The sequence below is a fragment of the Mycothermus thermophilus genome (assembly GCF_041956435.1).
Source record: "Mycothermus thermophilus strain CBS 625.91 unplaced genomic scaffold VTJ04scaffold_2, whole genome shotgun sequence".
Lineage (NCBI taxonomy): Eukaryota > Fungi > Ascomycota > Sordariomycetes > Sordariales > Chaetomiaceae > Mycothermus > Mycothermus thermophilus.
This window is the reverse complement of record NW_027191428.1, coordinates 2,364,957-2,383,336: the sequence shown is the minus strand read 5'-3', so window position 1 is coordinate 2,383,336 and position 18,380 is coordinate 2,364,957. Positions and strand designations below refer to the sequence as shown.

At 55.8% G+C, this 18,380-nt stretch overlaps 3 protein-coding genes across 3 annotated transcripts; 1 reads left to right on the top strand and 2 right to left on the bottom strand.

Annotated features, from left to right (window-relative positions):
- Positions 1-1,091: 1,091 nt before the first annotated feature.
- On the bottom strand, positions 1,092-3,126 carry VTJ04DRAFT_3025 (uncharacterized protein; the record flags this gene model as incomplete). The annotated part of the gene is made up of 3 exons (XM_069360880.1): positions 1,092-2,561; positions 2,629-2,697; positions 3,082-3,126. The coding sequence occupies 3 exons, from the start codon at positions 3,124-3,126 to the stop codon at positions 1,092-1,094; spliced, it is 1,584 nt and encodes a 527-aa protein (XP_069221546.1).
- A 3,988-nt stretch (positions 3,127-7,114) lies between these two features.
- Positions 7,115-9,827, bottom strand: VTJ04DRAFT_3024 (uncharacterized protein; the record flags this gene model as incomplete). The annotated part of the gene is made up of 4 exons (XM_069360879.1): positions 7,115-9,238; positions 9,304-9,421; positions 9,473-9,567; positions 9,654-9,827. The coding sequence occupies 4 exons, from the start codon at positions 9,825-9,827 to the stop codon at positions 7,115-7,117; spliced, it is 2,511 nt and encodes an 836-aa protein (XP_069221545.1).
- A 1,563-nt stretch (positions 9,828-11,390) lies between these two features.
- Positions 11,391-18,027, top strand: VTJ04DRAFT_3023 (uncharacterized protein; the record flags this gene model as incomplete). The annotated part of the gene is made up of 4 exons (XM_069360878.1): positions 11,391-12,863; positions 12,932-15,301; positions 15,373-17,150; positions 17,214-18,027. 4 exons carry the CDS (start codon positions 11,391-11,393, stop codon positions 18,025-18,027), a joined length of 6,435 nt encoding a protein of 2,144 aa, XP_069221544.1.
- Positions 18,028-18,380: the final 353 nt, after the last annotated feature.

The window sequence follows — 18,380 nt, the reverse complement described above, 5'->3', positions numbered from 1 at the left end:
CTGGGTTGGGATGAGGCACGTTTAAATGAATACAACACAACTCTATGCATCTACTGCAACGTCTCACGACACGAGGCTCAACCTTCTTTCTTTCACACCTACTTCTACTAATATATAACTCCGAGATCAACACAAATAAATACTGAATATATCTCTTCACACGAATATCCAAAACTTAAGTTTATCACCACTACGTCTTACGATTACAGCAAACACATCAGTTGGCCTCCTGAGACCAGCCACTTCACCAACGTCACATCACAGCAGTATCCAAAATCGCCACCACCGACACCACATCATCACCTACACTATCACTCATGCAAGTCTGTCTTTCGGAATGGGACTATTTCTATTACTGTGCAAACCCAGGTTACCTAAGCTTAGATACCGTTCGGTAGCAATGTCCTGCTTGGTATCCCAACGCCTTTCCATGTCCCTTGTGCCTGAACCGTGATAACCCCGATTCCATGCTTGAGAACACTGCCGAAAGAACGAAAAAGCCGCCTTCTATGCCCTCCTAACCCTATGAACGCCGTCCGGAGATGCCCTGGTTGCCGGGGCTCCTTCTCCCCCTTGGCCCTTTTTCGTGGGCTCGACGCGGGTGAAGTAGCCGAAAAGGAGATAACCGCAGAAAAAGGAAATGCCGAGAAGGAAAATGTCGAAAAGAAGATGCCCTAATGACTGTCGGGCTTCTTCTCCTGCGTGGCCCTGATCCTGGGCGGAAATATGCGAGAAACTGCCGAAAAGAACCGAAAAACATCGCGAGGGAAAATGCCGTCCCATTCCAATATTGTACAAAACGTATTTCATACCCAAGACTTTTTGCCATTGCTGGCGCCCGTCTCTTTGTCCTTTGTTGTCGAAGCAAAGCGAAGTCCTTTTCGGTCGTCGGCAAAGCGAAGCATGTCGAAGCGAAAAGTCGATCTTGATCGTACACTCTCCAAGCCGAGGCGGTCTCAAGTCGTCACCCCTTGGCCGCCCTCCCGGCAGAACTCCTCGCGCGCACCAGGCAGCACCTTGCGGCACCCGTCCCGGCAGAGGAGTCCCCCACGCGCACCAGCACCAGCACCAGCACCAGCACCAGTCGGCCCTTAGGCGTCAGCCTTGGGCTCGACCCAGTTGGTGTCGAAGCCCGCGCCTTCGGGCAGCTGCTCGATGTGCCACTCGTCGGCACCACGCAGGAACTGGGTGTGCTGCTCGAGCGACAGCGTCTCCTCCAGTCCAGCCATAAGGCTGAACTGGGTGGTGTCGTTCTCGGTAGCGGTGGTGGCGGTGGCGGTAGCAGCAACGGTACCGGCAGCGCTGGTCGTGATGTGCGTCGTAGTCTGCTGTTGCCAGTTGTTCTGGGAGGTGGCACCCGCACCAGTGCCAGCGGCAGCGGCGCTTCCGGTGAGGCTGCCGTCAAACAGGCTCTGCAGCGAGTTGTCCAGGTGGCTCGCCTCGAGCATGCCAGAGTTGTCGTGCGGCATCAACAGGGGGTCGATGCGCTGCTCCAGGCGCTGGCTGGCAGGCTGGCTGTGGTGCTGGTGAGACTGGAGCAACTGGTGCTCCGCAGCGGCGCCATGGGACTGGGAAGTGAGGTAGTGAGCATGCATACCGGCATTGCTCTGCTGCTGAAAAGCCATGCTAGGGGTGGGGCCCCTGTGGTGATGGTTTGCCAGGCCATCCGCATGGAGGGGCTGCTGCAACTGCTGCAGTTGCTGGGCAGGGCCACGGTACTGGGCGTCGAAGAAGTTCGTGGTGCTCAGTCCATGGTTGGGGAAACCACCCCCAAGGGGCTTGGCCAAGTGGTGGTAATCAAAGCCGCCGCGAGCTTGCTGGGTCAGGAAGCTCATGGGGTGAATACCGGTAGCAAACGGCTGAGGCTGGACCTGCGTGTTGGTGTAAATGGAGCCAGGCGACATGTAGTCGCTGTCCCCAGCGGGGGTATGGGTGGCTGAGCGCAGTTGAGTGTCCCGAGTCGACATCCAGTCCATATCACCCAGCTCAGATCCGTCGCTATCCTCAAATCCACGGTCCGACTGCGCAGCTGGCTTGCTGGGCTTGGACGGAGTGAACTTGTAATTGGGATGAGCTTTGTGGTGATTGGCTCTTTCGATCTCGGCCCAGTCCCTGAACTTGGCGCGAAGCGACTCGGGCTCCTTCGTCCAGCTTGCGCCGCACACCTTGGAGACGATCTGATGGTTGTGCTGACCCAACCACTTCTTGGCCCGTTCCTGAAAAGCTTTGCGGTAGAGCATAAAGGCGTTCATCGGGCGCTTGATTCGACCGGGGTTCTTGCCCGTGTCGATTTCACCGCGCCGGACCTCCTCCGGGCGGTTCACCCACTGCTCGATGTCCGCAATTGGCGCGTCGATGTCCTTTGTGAGCTCGCTCAGCGGCTTCTCCAGAGGCGGCAGATTCTTAATCGGCTTGGCGCGCTCCTTCTTGCGCTTCGGAGTCGATTTCTCAACCTTGTTGCTCTTCGGGGCCAGAACCCTTGACGCGAAGTCTCCGCCAACACCGCTGTTGCTAACATTGGAAGAGGGCGGAGGCGAGTGGGCAGGTGTGGCATACTGATTCTGAAGTTTCAACCACAGTCATGTCAGTCAAAGGAGTTTCGAGGAATCGCCCAGAGATAAGGCTTACATCAGGAATCGGCCCATAAGGGCTGCTCTCATGCGAGTACAACGACTGCTGGTGATAGCCATGCTGCTGCTGAGATCAAGTTAGCACAATGACATCGCCAACACGGGTCAGAGTTGGGATAAGGGGGCCGCGGAAAGGTCTCAAAGAACCATCCTAGCGGAGTGCCGTCAGGGTAAGGGGCCCGCGGAAACTGCTATGACGGATCTTGATCGGATTTCCGCGACGCGTTAATGAAAGATGATTTTTTTAAAAAAAAAAATAAAATCATTTTTCCGCGACGGTCGTCAAGAAGATGATGAGATTCCGCGGCGACCTCCATGACACAGCAGATCATGAATTTTTCCGCGAAGGTCATCATGAAGATGAGATTCCGCGACGACCACCATGACACAACAGATCATGGGTTTTCCGCGACGGCCACGATGAAGTTTCATGAATGGGGCAGTCTCTTACCATATCATTGTTCTCTCCACCGTGCTGATGGTATCCAATCTCCATGTTGGTAGCTTGGTGATAGTTCGGCTGAGCACTCAACTGGTGAGAATGAGGAGTCGGAGTACCAAATCGAGAAGCCGGGTGAGAGTGAGGTGAATTATCGATCGCAGCGTTGTGTCGGAGAAGTTCGGTGAAGCTAGCAGGCAAACCCTCTGCCTTTGGGAGAGGCGGGGAGCCCGACGATTGAGGGTCCATGGTTGCTCTGGTCGAACGACTCAGAGCAGGTGATCTTTCGTGTTCTGCGATGGATGGATGAGAGCAAACTCAAAAAGTGGGAGTCAGGATGGGGGTTGTGATTGGGATTGTGATGGAAGATGATGTTGAAGGATACTCCGAAGAGTCGATGGTGATCGGTAAGGTTGATGAGTTGGAGAAGGTTGAAGGTTACCTGGGTTGGTGATGGTTGATGAAAGGTGATGGAAGTCAATGAGTTGAGGAGGGTGGAAGGGCTGAAGAAGATTGATCAAGGTCGGTGAGTTGAAGATGGTTAATCAAGGTCGATGGGTCGAGGAACCTTGAGGGTCGATGAGTTGGTTGAAGGTGGTTGATGAAAGTTGGTTAAGGTTGGCGGGTCAAGGATGGTTGGTGGAAGTTGGTAAAGGTTGATGGATTGGAAAATGTGTGGTGAAGTGGTTGGTCAAAAGATCAAGGTTGACTAAGATTGGTGGGTGGAGGATGGTTGATGTAAGTCGCCAAAGGTCGAGGTGTGGGAGATGGTTGATCAAGGTCGACGAAGGTCGGTCGGTTGAGGTTGGTTGTTGGTTGAGAAAGTAAGATGGTTGGGTGAAGGTAGGAAAGGTTTGGGTTATGGCAGGGAACTGTCAAGCCGACCACGATGAGTCGGTGCAAAGACAGCGCTGCAACCTTTCCAGCCAAAGAAGAAGAAGCGGAGGAAGAAGAAGTTGTTGAAGAGGAAGAGGTTGTTGGAGGGGAAGAAGTTGGAAGGTAAGAAGCCGGAGGTAAGAAGTCGGAGGGCGAGAAATGGAAGAGGCCTTGTGTGGGAAAGTGGAAGAGGAAGATGTAAGAGTGCGGGAAGGCCGAAAGGTAAGAGTAAGAGTTGGAGGTGGCCTTCTGTGAAGGAGAAGAGGAAGAGGTCGGAGTGTGGGAAGGCCGAAAAGGTAAGAAGGTAAGAGTTGGAGGTAGCCTTCTGTGAAAAAGTAGAAGAGGAAGAGGTCGGAGTGTCGAAAATGGAGGAGGTTTTTTGTGGCCCGAGGGAAATCCAAATCGGTAGAACGAAGAGGAACACGGAAGTTGTTGGTGAAGGAAAGTGAATTGACTCTCGAGACCAGCTCTTCTTATGCAAGAAGACGTTGAGAAGTAAGTTCTTGTCGTTCTTGCTGGATTTTGGTGTGTTTTTCGCTCGGCTTTGGCGAGAAGGGAACAAGAGGTGGTCGAAGATGGGGTGAAAATGTCCAAAAGCTGCGCACCTGCCGGCATCAGGAGTGAATTTAGGTTCGAGCCACGAGGCGCGCCAGTCTCCATGGAAGATACGAACCCGTTTGAACCAGACCGACAGACAGACTGCGCCAGCTCAGGCTCACTGCTGGAGATCACCGGAACACTGGTTTCTGATCTCAGGCGGCGTGGTCGGGCACACAGGTGTGTTGTCCCCCAGGGGTCAGATATCCTCCTCACGCGCCAACTTGAAGTCGTTGTCTTCTGATTCTTCCTCTGAGCCCCCCGTCTTGGTCCAGCACAGCACTGCGGCCCTTATTCAACCTATGCTGCAGCCTTATCCTTTGCGAGGTGGTTGCTGCCTTTCCCAGAGGCGACACCATGCTGGGGGAAACTTGGTGTTCTTTGTTCGGCCCCCCTTCGCTGCAGGGCATGGGGATCCTAGGGGGGATGACAGCCGGTTGGGTGGTCTCTGGCTAGCGTTCCGCCTCCAGAGAAGCGTGGCAGAGCGGGCTTTGTCTCAAGCAGACCCCATGAAGGGCTCCGGGGCAAAGGGAAAATGGGGCCGGTGTTGTATTTGTAGCCTCTTTTATTTGATTCCGCCGCCAGAGGAGTATGATGCCCCGGCTGCTGGTGGGATGAAGCCGAGTGAGTGGACGCTTTCGGAAGCAGGCCGGGTCACCAGAGCAAGTGGTCCGTGAGTCCTGGACGTAGAGGTCCCCCGGTGTACTTTCTTGCGGCTACGTCTTCTTGTTGGGCAATCCGTCTGTGTTCGGCCGGTTGGGCTCAGGGGGGTTCCGAAGTACACATATGGCCGCATGCTGCTGCTGCGTAGGTCCCGTTCCCATTCACCGTCTGCCGGAGGCAGTAGGCCGTTTTCCTGCTGCTCACCCTTACATATTGAGATGACGAGGACCTGCCGGGCGCCGAATAACGGCTTTAAGAGCCCCTTTCCTGTGGGGAGCATCCGAACTCCTCGCCATGACCTATGGAAATTGGGTTCGCCCTCCACCTGTTCACGCAGAAACCCGAGCGAGCCATTCTCGAAGAGCGGTTGAGGACTCGTTGAGTTTGGATCCCATGTTACACACAGTCTCGGGAGCAGGGTAAGGCTGATGGTGATCGCTGTGAGGTACCCGAGTGCCGTTGGAATGTGGACGGATACCTCCCGGAAACGGTCTCACCCGCCACATGCCGACGCCGCGTTTCCCTCCATCTTTGACAAACCAGACCTGGACGTTTTCCCTTCTGACGTAATTATTCTGCTCATCATGCACTTAACGCCGGGGGAGCACAGCGCACATGTCAGTTGTAGAGCTTGTCTTCTCTCATCGCAGCTCCCGGCCAACCCAGGGAGCCCAACCCATCGCCGGCTCTTCAGTCTCTCTCAGGGTACGGTATCCTCGCTGATCGACCTCTCTCTGCAGGGTTTCTCATGGTCAGCGCCTTGTGGTTGGCTGCGAGCCCTGCACGCCCGACGGGTAGCTGCATTAGCCTCCTCCTGTTTGAACCTCACTCGTCCAGGAAAGGCGGATGTTGTGAGGACGGTTGACAGGAACATCATCATTTTGTTGCCGGGTGCCTGGCTCTTTAATGTGTTCTTTTCATGGACATAGATCTTTGATGGTTTTGTTCCTGGATCTTTTAACATTGATGTATTGTATTCGCCCTTTGAGCAAACTTCCCTTGATCCACCACCAACAGACATCATCACCCCGACAAAACACTCAACCCAAGAGGACCACCACACAAGAATAAACCTTGCCCATGATGCATTGAAATCAGTAGCAGCAACAGCAGCAGCAGCCTGTCTCTACCCTGCAGCCCTACATCTGTCACTTTCCGAACAGCCCAGCCAGCGCAGCAGCAGCCCAATCGCCAACCAACCGCTCTCCCAACTGGCCCCATCCAGCAAATCAACCTGTCTTGCCTCCCCAATCCAACGATCCAGCTGGCCATCTTCCCTCCGCCCACCCCCGGTCGCCGTCAAGCAAGCTCAGACCACCAGTTCGTGGCTCCCGTCGTCGGGTATGTGGTGCGAGGGCCGGCCGCGGGTGAGATCTCACCTGTCACATTCAAGATTGCCTATTTTCAGAGACCATTTAAGACCGGGGAGATACCGACCTGCAGGGCCAGAGACACCGGTGCAGACATGAGACCCTCGCACACAATTGACCGACCGGGCTGTCAGGAAAACAACAGCCAGCCGCCTCTGTCCTCGGGGACCTTGGTTCCTTGGTTGGGGACTGCTCGATCACAAGGAGAAAAACCAAACATTTCCAAGATTAATAGGCACTTTCCCTCATTGATCGCCATCAAGTAAGGTACTGTTGCTTGAGGCTGGTCTATCTGCTAAAAACTCTACACTTGCCCGCTCCATACACAACGCCCCGGCCTCCAATCCGATGCGACCGCCTCACTCTTCTATGACCAGAACCTGTAATAGCCAACAATGCGATCTAGATAGCCAGCCAGACGCCTAGACAGCGAGAAAGGAAATCCATTTGCCAATCCACACATGCCCAGTATTAACTAGGTAGGTAGGTAGCTAAATCTCCTGGCATCTATCAAAATCCCGCTCGTCCTCGCCCACGCGTTACGAGCGCAACGACGGCGGTGAACTAGGCGGAGCAAGCACAGGTTTCTGCATACCACCTTGCGGCACCTGCTGCGGTGGCGCCCTGGCCGGCTCGGCCGATTTGACAGGAGGCGTCAGGATCTGCTGGCGCGGGGACGGTGAGAGCGCCGCCGTTGGCGGGAAGACGGCAATGACGGGAGGGGTCGCTTGGACACCACCACCGCCGCCGTTTCCGAGCGGCGTCGCCGCCATCGCACCGTTCCCCAACACCTGGTGTTGCTGGGGCGGCCGCACCGGGGGAGGTGGTGAGTGCTTCGTCGGAGATATGCCGGCGCTGCGAGGCGGTAGTGGCGAGGTTTCGATCGCGGAACGGCCATCGGATGATTGGGGGTTGTGTGTCGATGAAGATGGCACGGGAGCGAGCTGCGGTAACGCCATTGGATGGCCGGGAGTCTTCGCGATGATGTTCACCGGTGATTTCGATGGCGGATTAGCCTCCGCGGGGACGGGAGCAGAGATGGTCGTCTTTGTTGGAGACGGAAGGGTGTCGCGTGGTGGCTTTGACGGGGGAAGTCCGCCACTCCCGCTTTCGGGTGACGCTGAAAGAAGGGTATTTTGAGCGACAGGTTTCGCGGCCGATGTGGTCGCCTCTTCACGATCATCGTGACGGTGAGAAGTGCTAGAATCCACATTGGCAACACTGTCATTCCCTGGCTGTGGCCCAGACGGCAAGAGACTCGAATGCGGCGCCAAGGCAAGTTTGCTGTCACCGGTGACTGATGATTGCTGCGCACGCGCCGGCTCGAGGATTCCAGTGTCGGCAGAGGTTTGCGCGGCCTTGGCCTGCGACTGATCTTGGAATCCAGGTTGCTGCACCTCGGGATCGTCACGGGAACTAGACAACAGTCTAGACTGAAGCTCGACCACGAGCTGGCTCTGAGGCTGTTGCTGTCGTGTCGCCGACGTGGCTTCTTCGCCAATTCGTTTGCCAGACAGGGCTGGGGCTCCTTCTGGGCGGTTGACCTTGAGCTTGATGACGCGGGGGCTCGAGCTGTTGGCTGAAGCCTCGCGCTTGCGGCAGATGGTGCAGATGAAGTGGAAATCATCCTTCTCAGCCTCCTTCTCGTCAATTCCCAGGCATTTGCTGTGTTGCCAGATGTTGCACCTTTCGCAGGCCACGCTGTGAGTGCCGTCGTCGACATGGCCGTACGTACCGCAAATGCAATCGAAAATCCAGTCCTCTTCCTCCTCTTCAAGCTCCTGCAGAGCCTTTTTGTTCCGCTCGATCTCGGCCAGCCGGCGCCGCTCCGACATGCGGGCTGATGAACTCCGCGCACCGCGACTGTCTTCGGAGAGCTGGGCGAGCTCCTCCTCGTGCAACCGACGGCGCGCCTCGCGCTCCTGGAGACGCTTCTCCCGCGACATCAACCGCTGCTCCCTCTCCTTCTCCAACTTCAACCGGCGCTGTTCCTCCTTTCTCCTGGCCTCCTCCTCTTCACGCCTCTTGCGCTCCTCCTCACGAGCAAGTTCCTCCATTCTCTGCCGCTCTTGCTTCATGGCAAGGCGGCTTGACCTCTTCGCATTGGCCAATTTCTCCAGGTTTTGCAATTCTTTCTCTCGCTGGAGTTGCTTGCGCTTCCTGGACTCTTCCTGCTTCTCAAGAATGGGGACCAAGTGCTCCTGGATTTGATCTCGCAGGATCTTCTCGTTGGGATCTTTTGTCTTCTCGATGGTAGATAGGAACGCGCGGACTTCGTCGAGTGTCACAGCGAGGCATTCCCACTTCATACCACCCAATCCATCATCTTCAGGCTCTGTTGGCTCGCCAGCATCAGAGGCTTCGTCATTTGCCTCTTCAGGATCGCTGGCTGCTCCTGATGCGGTGCGCCTGCGCTTGCTAGCCCTCAGAGCTGCCTTGGCCTTCTTGGTATTCTTCTTGGATTTGGGTGGGGGCGGGGGAGCTTCGGTGAGGCGGTAGAGGCGGTTGTCATCGAGGACGTAGTAGGTGCGGTCATGGCGGTCCCAGCCATAGGGTTCGATGCGCCAGCCCGTCTGCTCTGTATCCTTTTGCTCTTCTGTCCGTTCGCGCAAACGTTCGGGGTGCATCATGATCAGCTGGGTCATCAGCTGAAGTACCCGGATCTGGAGAAGGGCCGCCGTCAGCGCAAACACATTGACTACAGCACAACCCACGGCATCGCCCGTACCTTCTTGAAAACGTCAAAGTCGGCGAACCGAGCCGGGGTCTCTTCGGTCCCGAACGGGTTCTTCTCCGGGGCTTTCGCGAGGAATTGCCTTCTTGTGTACTCATCGAAGAGCTCATGACTGTGTTGCGTGAGTAAGATATCGAATCGTGGAAATGCGCAGAATACGTACGTAAGACCGCGGTGCGAAGAGAGGAATTTGAGGAATCCAAGACCGATTTCCTGGAGGAACATCGAACCTGGCTTGAGACATTCTGCCTCAAGATCCTGCAGAGTTTGTCAGTATCACCTATCACGACTCCATGCAGACCGGTCGGCTAGTTGGCGGACAGGACGAGACGGGGTGTGCGCACCTCGATATCGAGATTGTCGTCAATCTTCAAGGCCTTTCCGAAGAGAAGGATGAATTGGTACAAGTTGGCAAATTGCCACATATTCCTGAGGCGCTGGAGGATAGATGGCTGCGCTGGAGTGTTGGCATCGTCGGAGTTGGCCTCCGGCAACGCCCGCTTCCGAACTGTCGGCATCTTGATTCCTGGTCGCAGGTAACGTTGATGATGGCGAAACGGCGACGGGGGGCGAAAGCGAAGGGGATGAGGAGGGAGGGGTGTTGCGGAAGTCAGCGGTTGGGAGAAAAGTCGCAAATGGCGAAACGGCGCATTTCAAAGTTGTATGACGTCTAGGATTCGCTATCAGGCCGTATTCCGGGGTATGTTGGCTGTTGCGATCAAAACTTCAAGTTGTCGTCGCAAGCTCCTGATCGCGTTTGTCGGTCATGTTCTGCCAAGACGAACTTGATCGAACAAGGCGCGGCGCGCCGCGATCCATGTCAGACGCGACAAGCCCTCAAATAGTTATCGATAAGCCTTACTTCATCAACCCCCGTTTGATGCATCGTTCAGGTCGTCATGCTTCGTGTTATGGTACCGTATTGTGACCGTACGGTACGGGCATCACCTCGCCCCACGCAATACAAACCGGGGTCACAGTCCAACGGCGCGTTTCAGGATCTGTGTGGAGATTCAGCCTGGGCTCCGACTTCCAACACCGGCACAGTGCGATCAGGCCGATGCACCAGAACACGAGGCAGCAACACAAACACGGGGAGGAGAAATCACAGAGCTTCCACTCAGCCTGCACTCGGGTTGCGTAGTTATCCCGACAGAGATCCGAGAACTGGACACGTCGGAAACACCTTGCAATTGAGATCAATGGATATCTACAGAGAAGAAGCACATGCATTGCCCATTCCAGATTGTGGCTCTGCTCGTCAGCACTCCCGCTTGATTGATGCTCGTCCCGTCGCCGGCACTGCGTCTTGCGTCTTCATTCGGAGCTGCATGGAATGGAACTCTCGCTGATTCGTGGCGACCCGCACCTGCAGGACGAGCAGTGGCCGAGAGGCGCCATTCGTCAACTGCCGCTCAGCCCGATGCCAGCTCCAGGGGTACCACCCGGCACAGTGCGCCAGGCCAACAGAGCAACTGGGCTGTGCTCAGCCTTCCCTCGTGGGATGCGCCGAAGGTCCACATGTGAACATAGCAACTTCCTCTTTTCCTAAGGTTTTCAGGCTCTTGCTACCGTCTCTGCGAGACATATTCTCTAATCTCCGGCACACTCCGTACTCCTATCCATCTCGAGGCCTGTGCCTTTCTGCGCCGTCCCTTCGTTGATCCTTGAACCCCTTTTCCCGGCCTCGTCTCTGGCCTCGAAACCACTATCGTCGCGCCGGGTTCCGATTCTCCTCCCCTCCTCCTCCGGATCCGTACCTTAGGCCGAACTCCGATTTTTACGCTTGCCCTCGCATAATGTCCGATTCTCGACACCGATAGTACGGCCGACCGTGTTAGCGCATTGCGCGCCGACCTCTCCCCGCGAACCCGATCGACTGCACAACGTCTACCCATTTATAACCCATGAATAACCAGAGCGGGAACTCGTCGCAGCCCTCGCGGCGAGGCCCTTCCCAGTCCCTTTCTCCCTCCGGTTCGCAGTCGATTCCACTCCGAGACCTCCAGCGACCCGGGGGGACAAATACTGGCAGCACAGGAGCATACAATGCCGCCGAGGAACCGGTGTCCCCAGTCGTCATGTCAGCGAATCTGCCGGGTTTTTCGTCCTACTGGGAGCATCCATATCCCCAAGCCCCCGATGAGGGCGATGTCAGTGGCCGAGGATCACCCATCGACCACATGGCTTTACAGTTCGCCCTGCCGCCTAATATACCACAACAATCCTCAACGACCCAACCGCCACCTCAGTTTCCGCCCGGAACCCCTGACCCGTACCCTCCATCCTTCGCCTACTATGAGGAACGCACCGATTCAGATTCCCTCGAGTCCGACAGGGTACCGCTGAGACAGTCAGCTCAGCCCATGGGCCGCTTGCAACCCCCAGAAGGGGAGGCGACGCCCCGGACCAGTTTTCAGACCGTTCCAGACTTGGATAATACGGGTGGGAGAAGTCCTCGTCTCTTGGGGTTTGACCTCGAGCCGGGCCTTTCAGGGGATCGCCATCGCAGTTTTGGAGACCATCTCTCACCAACGGACAAGCGGCGGTCCCGTTCACCGTCCAGCGGGGCACTGCATCGCGCGAGTTCCATGATGAGGGCCATGTCTCAACGTGTGGTCATGATTAGTGGAGAAGGTGATCTAGTCGACCAAGCGAATCGGCGGGAACGGGAGCGGAAACGAGAACGGTCACGGTCACGGTCGCCGAGCGTTGATGGGCGCCTCTCCGGCCCTCCGCCAGGTCCCATGCTCGTCGATACCTCCTACCCTTCGCAAGTGTATCCGAGTCCCGGGGAGAAACGACCCGAGTACGCCTCCTTCTCGACGGTACCATCACCCCCACCGCCACCTCTCAGGCGGCGAGGACCCCTCCACAACCCCCTAAGCGGAAAGTCTTTGGGCATATTTCCACCAGATAATCCTATCCGGAAAGGGCTTTGCGATCTCTTGGTAAACCCGTGGACAGAACCGTTTATTTTGTTCTTGATCATTACCCAAACTGTCCTTTTGGCTGTGGAGGCGGCTCCAGATGTGTTTCTTGAGGGAAATCACAGGCCTGAACGATGGGGAACTACGTGGATCGATTGGGCCATGTTTGCTCTCTTCGTCTTCTTCACGCTCGAGATCATGGCTAGAATTATCGTGTCCGGATTGATCATCAACCCGGACAACTACGCCCCACGCGGAAAGAAGAGGCTCAGGGAGAGGGTCGCTGAAAAATACCGGGCAGTTTTCCAACCGGAACGACAGAAATCAATTCGACAACCGCAGTCCCAAGAAGAGCAATTTGTGCCCACGTTCGCTCGCTCGTTCACCGTGATGCAGGATATGGCAGCCCAGGCCTCTTTGGAAGAGCAGCAACGTCTACACCTCGCACGCAGGGCGTTTCTGCGTCACAGTTTCAACCGTCTCGACTTCATCGCTGTCGTTTCGTACTGGATAACCTTTGTTCTGTCCGTCACTGGACTCGAGGCAAAGCATTCCCTCTACGTCTTCCGAATGCTCAGCTGCCTTCGTATCATTCGGTTGCTCGCTCTGACGCAAGGCAACTTGGTGAGTTCTACAGCTCGTGAAGGGGGGCCGGAAGCTGCGTGCTTGCTGTGCTGACTGGGTTCCCATAGATCATCCTCAAAAGTCTCAAGAAGTCCGCGCCACTTCTGGTCCGCGTCTCGTTTCTCATGGGGTTCTTCTGGCTCGTCTTTGCCATCGTTGGCGTCCAGAGCTTCAAAACCAGCCTCAGCCGACAATGCACTTGGTTAGACCCTGAAGACCCCACAAACATCGAGAAGACGTACACGCCGAGCATGTCATTTTGCGGCGGTCATTTAAATCCAATCACAGGACTACCGGAGCCGTGGGTGTACTCGACCACGGGCAACCTATCTAGCGATTCTCTCGTTGCAGGCGCGAAGAATGCCAAAGGCTACATCTGTCCCAGGGGGTCGATTTGCCTTCGCCAAGAGAACCCGTTCAACGGCACTGTCAATTTCGATGATATCGGTCATTCTCTCGAGTTGGTGTTTGTGATCATGAGCGCTAATACGTTCTCCGATCTCATGTACTACACCGTGAGCTCCGATTTCCTGCCTGCCGCTCTCTTCTTCGGCGCTGGCATCATTATCATGATGCTTTGGATGACCAACCTTTTGATCGCCGTCATCACTTCCTCGTTTCAAGTCATTCGAGAGGAGTCTCAATCCAGTGCTTTCACGGCAGACGAAGAACCATCTCTCTTCCAGGCGAGCTCGGCAGATCCCTTAGGAAAAAAGTCGGGTTTCCAGAAGTTCATAGAGAAGAGCGAGTTGGGTTGGGTGGTCATCATCTCCTTCGGCCTTTTCAGCCAAGCGTTACGGACCGCCGACATGAGTACCAGCCGGGAGAATTTCATCAACGGCGCCGAAATTGCGGTTACTTGTCTTCTCGACCTCGAGATCGTCCTTCGCTTCGCGGCCAACTGGCGGAAGTTTCACCGCAAACCCGGAAACCTTGTGGACCTCGGGCTCGCCGTGATCACGTCCATCATCCTTCTCCCTCCGATCCGCACCTCGGGCCAAGTGTACAACTGGCTCACGATCTTCCAAATTCTCCGAGTCTACCGCGTTGTCCTGGCCGTTCCCATGACAAAGAAACTGATCGTGCTGGTCCTTGGCAACGTCACGGGTATCCTGAACCTGATCGTGTTCGTCTACCTTATCACATTCTTCATGGCGATCTTCGCCTCCCAGCTGTTCCGCGGCCAGCTCCCACCGGCAGACGAGGATGACGAACCTATCAACGTCCCGTTCAACACCATCTACAATTCTTTCCTGGGAATGTATCAGGTTCTCTCGAGCGAGAACTGGACCGACATTCTCTACAACGTCACCGCGTACACGGTCCATAAAAAGACAGCATGGATCGGTGCCATCTTCATCATCGGCTGGTTCATCCTTTCCTACTTCATTATCATCAACATGTTCATTGCTGTCATCCAAGAGAACTTTGATGTGGGCGAGGACATGAAACGTATCGAACAAGTCAAGGCGTTTCTGCAACGGAGAGAACTGGGAGGCTCGTCCAACCTTGCTCTTTCCAAGGTGTTTGGCTTTGGGCGGTCCCGTCGGGTTGACCCGATTGACCACACCACCGGAGTGGTGGACATGCTCTTCAAGGAGCGGTTTGTGCGCGAGTTTCTCGACGAAGCCCTGGATGATCTTCAAGAGCGTCCCACAGATACCCAACCGGGACAAAATTTGTCCAAGAGCAAGACGAAGAACTGGCTCCTGATTGCACGAGAAAAATTGTTTTCTCTCTTTCGGAGCAAGGAGCCCAACCCTTTCTACTCAAGCACTCGCATCGACGGGCCTATCGTCACTCTCGACCCTTCCCAACTCGCCCAGAAAGCTGCGAGCGCCTCTATGGCACGCAAAAGGGCACAGAGGGAGTATCTCGTGAAACACCCCAACTACAACACGTCACTCTTCATCTTCAAGCCCGGGAATCGCATCCGCCGTCTTTGCCAAAGGATCGTGGGCCCCGGGAGAGGCACAGAACGGGTCGAGGGTGTCCAGCCCAACAAGTACGCTTGGTATATCTTTTCGGCGTTCATCTACATGGCCATTGTGGCCATGGTGGTCCTGGCTTGCATCACAACGCCCCTGTACCAGAAGGAGTACTTTGAGACGAATGGGTCCAGTCCCAGGAACTGGTTTGTCTGGACGGATACCGCCTTCGCCATCATCTTTACCATTGAGGCACTCATCAAGGTCATCGCCGACGGCTTCTTTTGGACCCCCAACGCCTATTTTCGGAGTGCTTGGGGCGTCATCGACGCCGTCGTGCTCGTCACGCTTTGGATTAACGTCATCACTCTCTTCATCCAAGCAGGTGCTGTCTCGAGAGCTGTTGGTGCGTTCAAGGCGCTCAGGGCTTTGCGGCTGCTGAATGTCAGCGATAGCGCCCGGGCCACGTTTCACTCACTTATCATCGTGGGTGGCTGGAAGGTCTTAAGTGTGAGTTTCTATTTGATTAGATTCGGAGCTGTCACCCATGTCTTGGATTGTGCTGATCAAGTACCGCGCAGGCTGCTTTCGTCTCAATTTCGCTGCTTATTCCTTTCGCCATCTATGGCCTCAATCTGTTCAACGGCAAACTCCTGGCATGCAACGATGGAGATGGCATCATCCAGCTGACCGACTGTGTCGGCGAGTACAACAGCACGCCATTCAACAACGACTGGCCCGTCCTCGCCCCGAGGGTGGTCTCAAATCCGTTCTTCAACTTTGACGACTTCGGATCCAGTCTGTTCATTCTCTTCCAAATTGTCAGCCAGGAAGGCTGGATCGATGTGTCGACCGCCGCCCAGGCTATCACAGGGAAAGGGCTCCAGCCACAGAGCGGTCCGCCGTATGCCGCTCAAGGGAATGCTCTCTTCTTCGTCATTTTCAACCTTCTGGCTACCGTCTTCGTTCTGACCCTGTTCATTTCCGTCTTCATGCGCAACTACACGGAACAGACGGGTGTTGCGTTCCTCACGGCGGAGCAGCGGTCCTGGCTTGAATTGCGCAAAATGCTGCGTCAGATCTCGCCGTCCAAGAGCGCCTACGACGACAACCAGAACAAGTGGAAAACGTGGTGCCACAAACGAGCCATCGAGAAGCGCGGGATATGGTACATGAGCGTCACCACGGTTCTTGTTCTACATTTGCTCTTGCTTCTCACCGAGTTCAACGATGAACCTGGTTGGTGGACCCTTGCCAAGGATATCATATTCCTCGGGTTTACCCTCTTCTACACGGCAAACATCATTGTTCGTATTGTCGGACTTGGGTGGACGAGGTTCCGCAGGAGCTCATGGGACCTTTACTCTCTTGTGGCTGTCACGGGCGCCTCGGCCACGTCAATTCTATTCCTGACAGACCGCAACCATGTCACCTACATCCAGCTGCACAAATTCTTCCTGGTGGCTCTCGTGCTGCTTCTCATTCCACGGAACGACGCGCTCGATCAGCTCTTCAAGACAGCTGCCGCCAGTCTGACGACAATTGGAAGTTTGTTGGCGACGTGGTTTGTATTCTTCCTCATGTTTGCCATCGCACTCACGCAGATGTTCAGCCTCACGAGATTCGGCAACGAGGGGTCGGCCAACATCAACTTCCGTACTGTCCCGCATGCTCTCATCCTGCTCTTCCGTTTCAGCTGCGGCGAAGGCTGGAACGAGGTGATGGAGGACTTTGCACAGGCCAAACCTCCGTTTTGCGTGGAGGGAGAGACGTTCTTTGACAGCGACTGCGGAAGCACTGCGGCGGCGCGCGTCTTATTTGTCGCATGGAACATCATCAGCATGTACATCTTCGTCAGCTTGTTCGTTTCGCTCATCTACGAGAGTTTCTCGTACGTGTACCAGCGAACCAGTGGGCTGGCGCAGGTGGACCGCGAGGAGATCCGACGGTTCAAGGAGGCCTGGCGCAGCGTTGACCCGTCAGGAACGGGATTCATCAGCAAGGAGGCGTTCCCACGACTTCTGGGCGAGCTGTCTGGCGTGTTTGAGATGCGCATCTACGACAATGAGGACTCTGTTGGCGCCATCCTCGAATACGCTCGCAGCGACAACGACGCGACCAGCATCCGGCATGCGTCCATCATCGGCAAAGGACAGTACCAGACGGGCGTTGATCTGAAGAAGCTCAACGAACGTCTGGCGATGATTGACGTGGCCAAGGTGCGCGAGCGCCGCCGCCGGTACAACATCTTCTTCGAGGAGGTCATGGTGTCGGCTGATCCCGAGCGGGGCATCTCGTTCACGACGGTGCTCATGCTCTTGGCTCACTACAATATCATCAACGACAACAAGAGTCTACGGTACGTTCCTGTCATGTGATTCATGGAATCCCGCAAGATTTCGATGCTAACTTTTGTCCCTAGCCTCGAAGAATTCCTGCGGCGAAAGTTGCGCCTCCAGCGCGTCGAGGAAGAGGTCCGCCGCCGGGTGGTGCTCGGCTTCTTCGCCATGCTCTACTACTCCCGGCAGTTCAAGCGGCACATGGAATTTAAGCGGGCCGGGAAATTAACAACCGTGCCGCAGCTCGACATTCCCGAGATCCTGGTAGAAAACGACGACCACCAAGACGACGAGGACGGTGACTCCCTCTCGCCGCTGGTCAGTCCCAGATCCAGCAGCCAAGGACAGCAACAACAGCAACAGCAAGGTCAGCAGCAATCACCCACGAGAGGCCGCGGCCGCTCACAATCCGCAGCGGCCACGACCTTCCCTCAAGAAGGCCTGCTCTCCCCAACCTCCCCAAGCTTCCCCACGAGCCGTTCGCGGCCGCAGCACCGGAGCTGGACCGATCTCGGCGGCGCCGACTTCTCGTCCTCCCAAAGCTCCTACGACCACCCGCTGGCTGCCCCGCCTTCGTCCCGGGCAGCGGCAGCAGGAGCGACAGCAGCAGGCAGTCATCAGCATGGGGCGCACACCAGCGCGTTCAGCTTTGAGTGGGCGGATGATCCGGGCGTGGCGATGGCTGTGCTTGGTAGCACCGCCGGCGCCAGCAGCGGTGATGTAGCTGGGCCGAGCGGTGGGGTGGTGGATGAGGCGACGAACCCGAATCTTGGTCCCGCGAGGGCGAGGAGCACGGTTGACCCGGCGGTGGTGAGTGATATCATGCATGATTCGGTCTGGGCGGAGAGTTTGAGAAGGAGCGCTACGATGAGGAGGAAGAGTGGAAGGCCGGGTTAATGAGAGAGGGTTAGGATGGTGAGGGTTGGAGTGTGGTTTAAGCTAATAATGGTGGCCGCGGGTGGTTGGGTTGACTTTTGAAAGGAACTTTTGTGTATTGCATTGTTTGGGGGTTCCAGGGGCGTCTTTGGGGTTTTGGTGCCTTGGGGGTCAGCATGTCCTTTCTTGTCTTTTGATGAGGAATGATCACGTTGTGAAATGGGTTTGGGGTAAGGAGTTGGCTACGAGGATCAAGACTGGGGTGGGTTAGTTGGGGCGGATGGGATCATATTACACAAGTAGATGGTTATGGGGTAGTATCATTCGCACCATGGATATAATACAGGACTAAGGCGAGAGCGGATGTTGTGAAA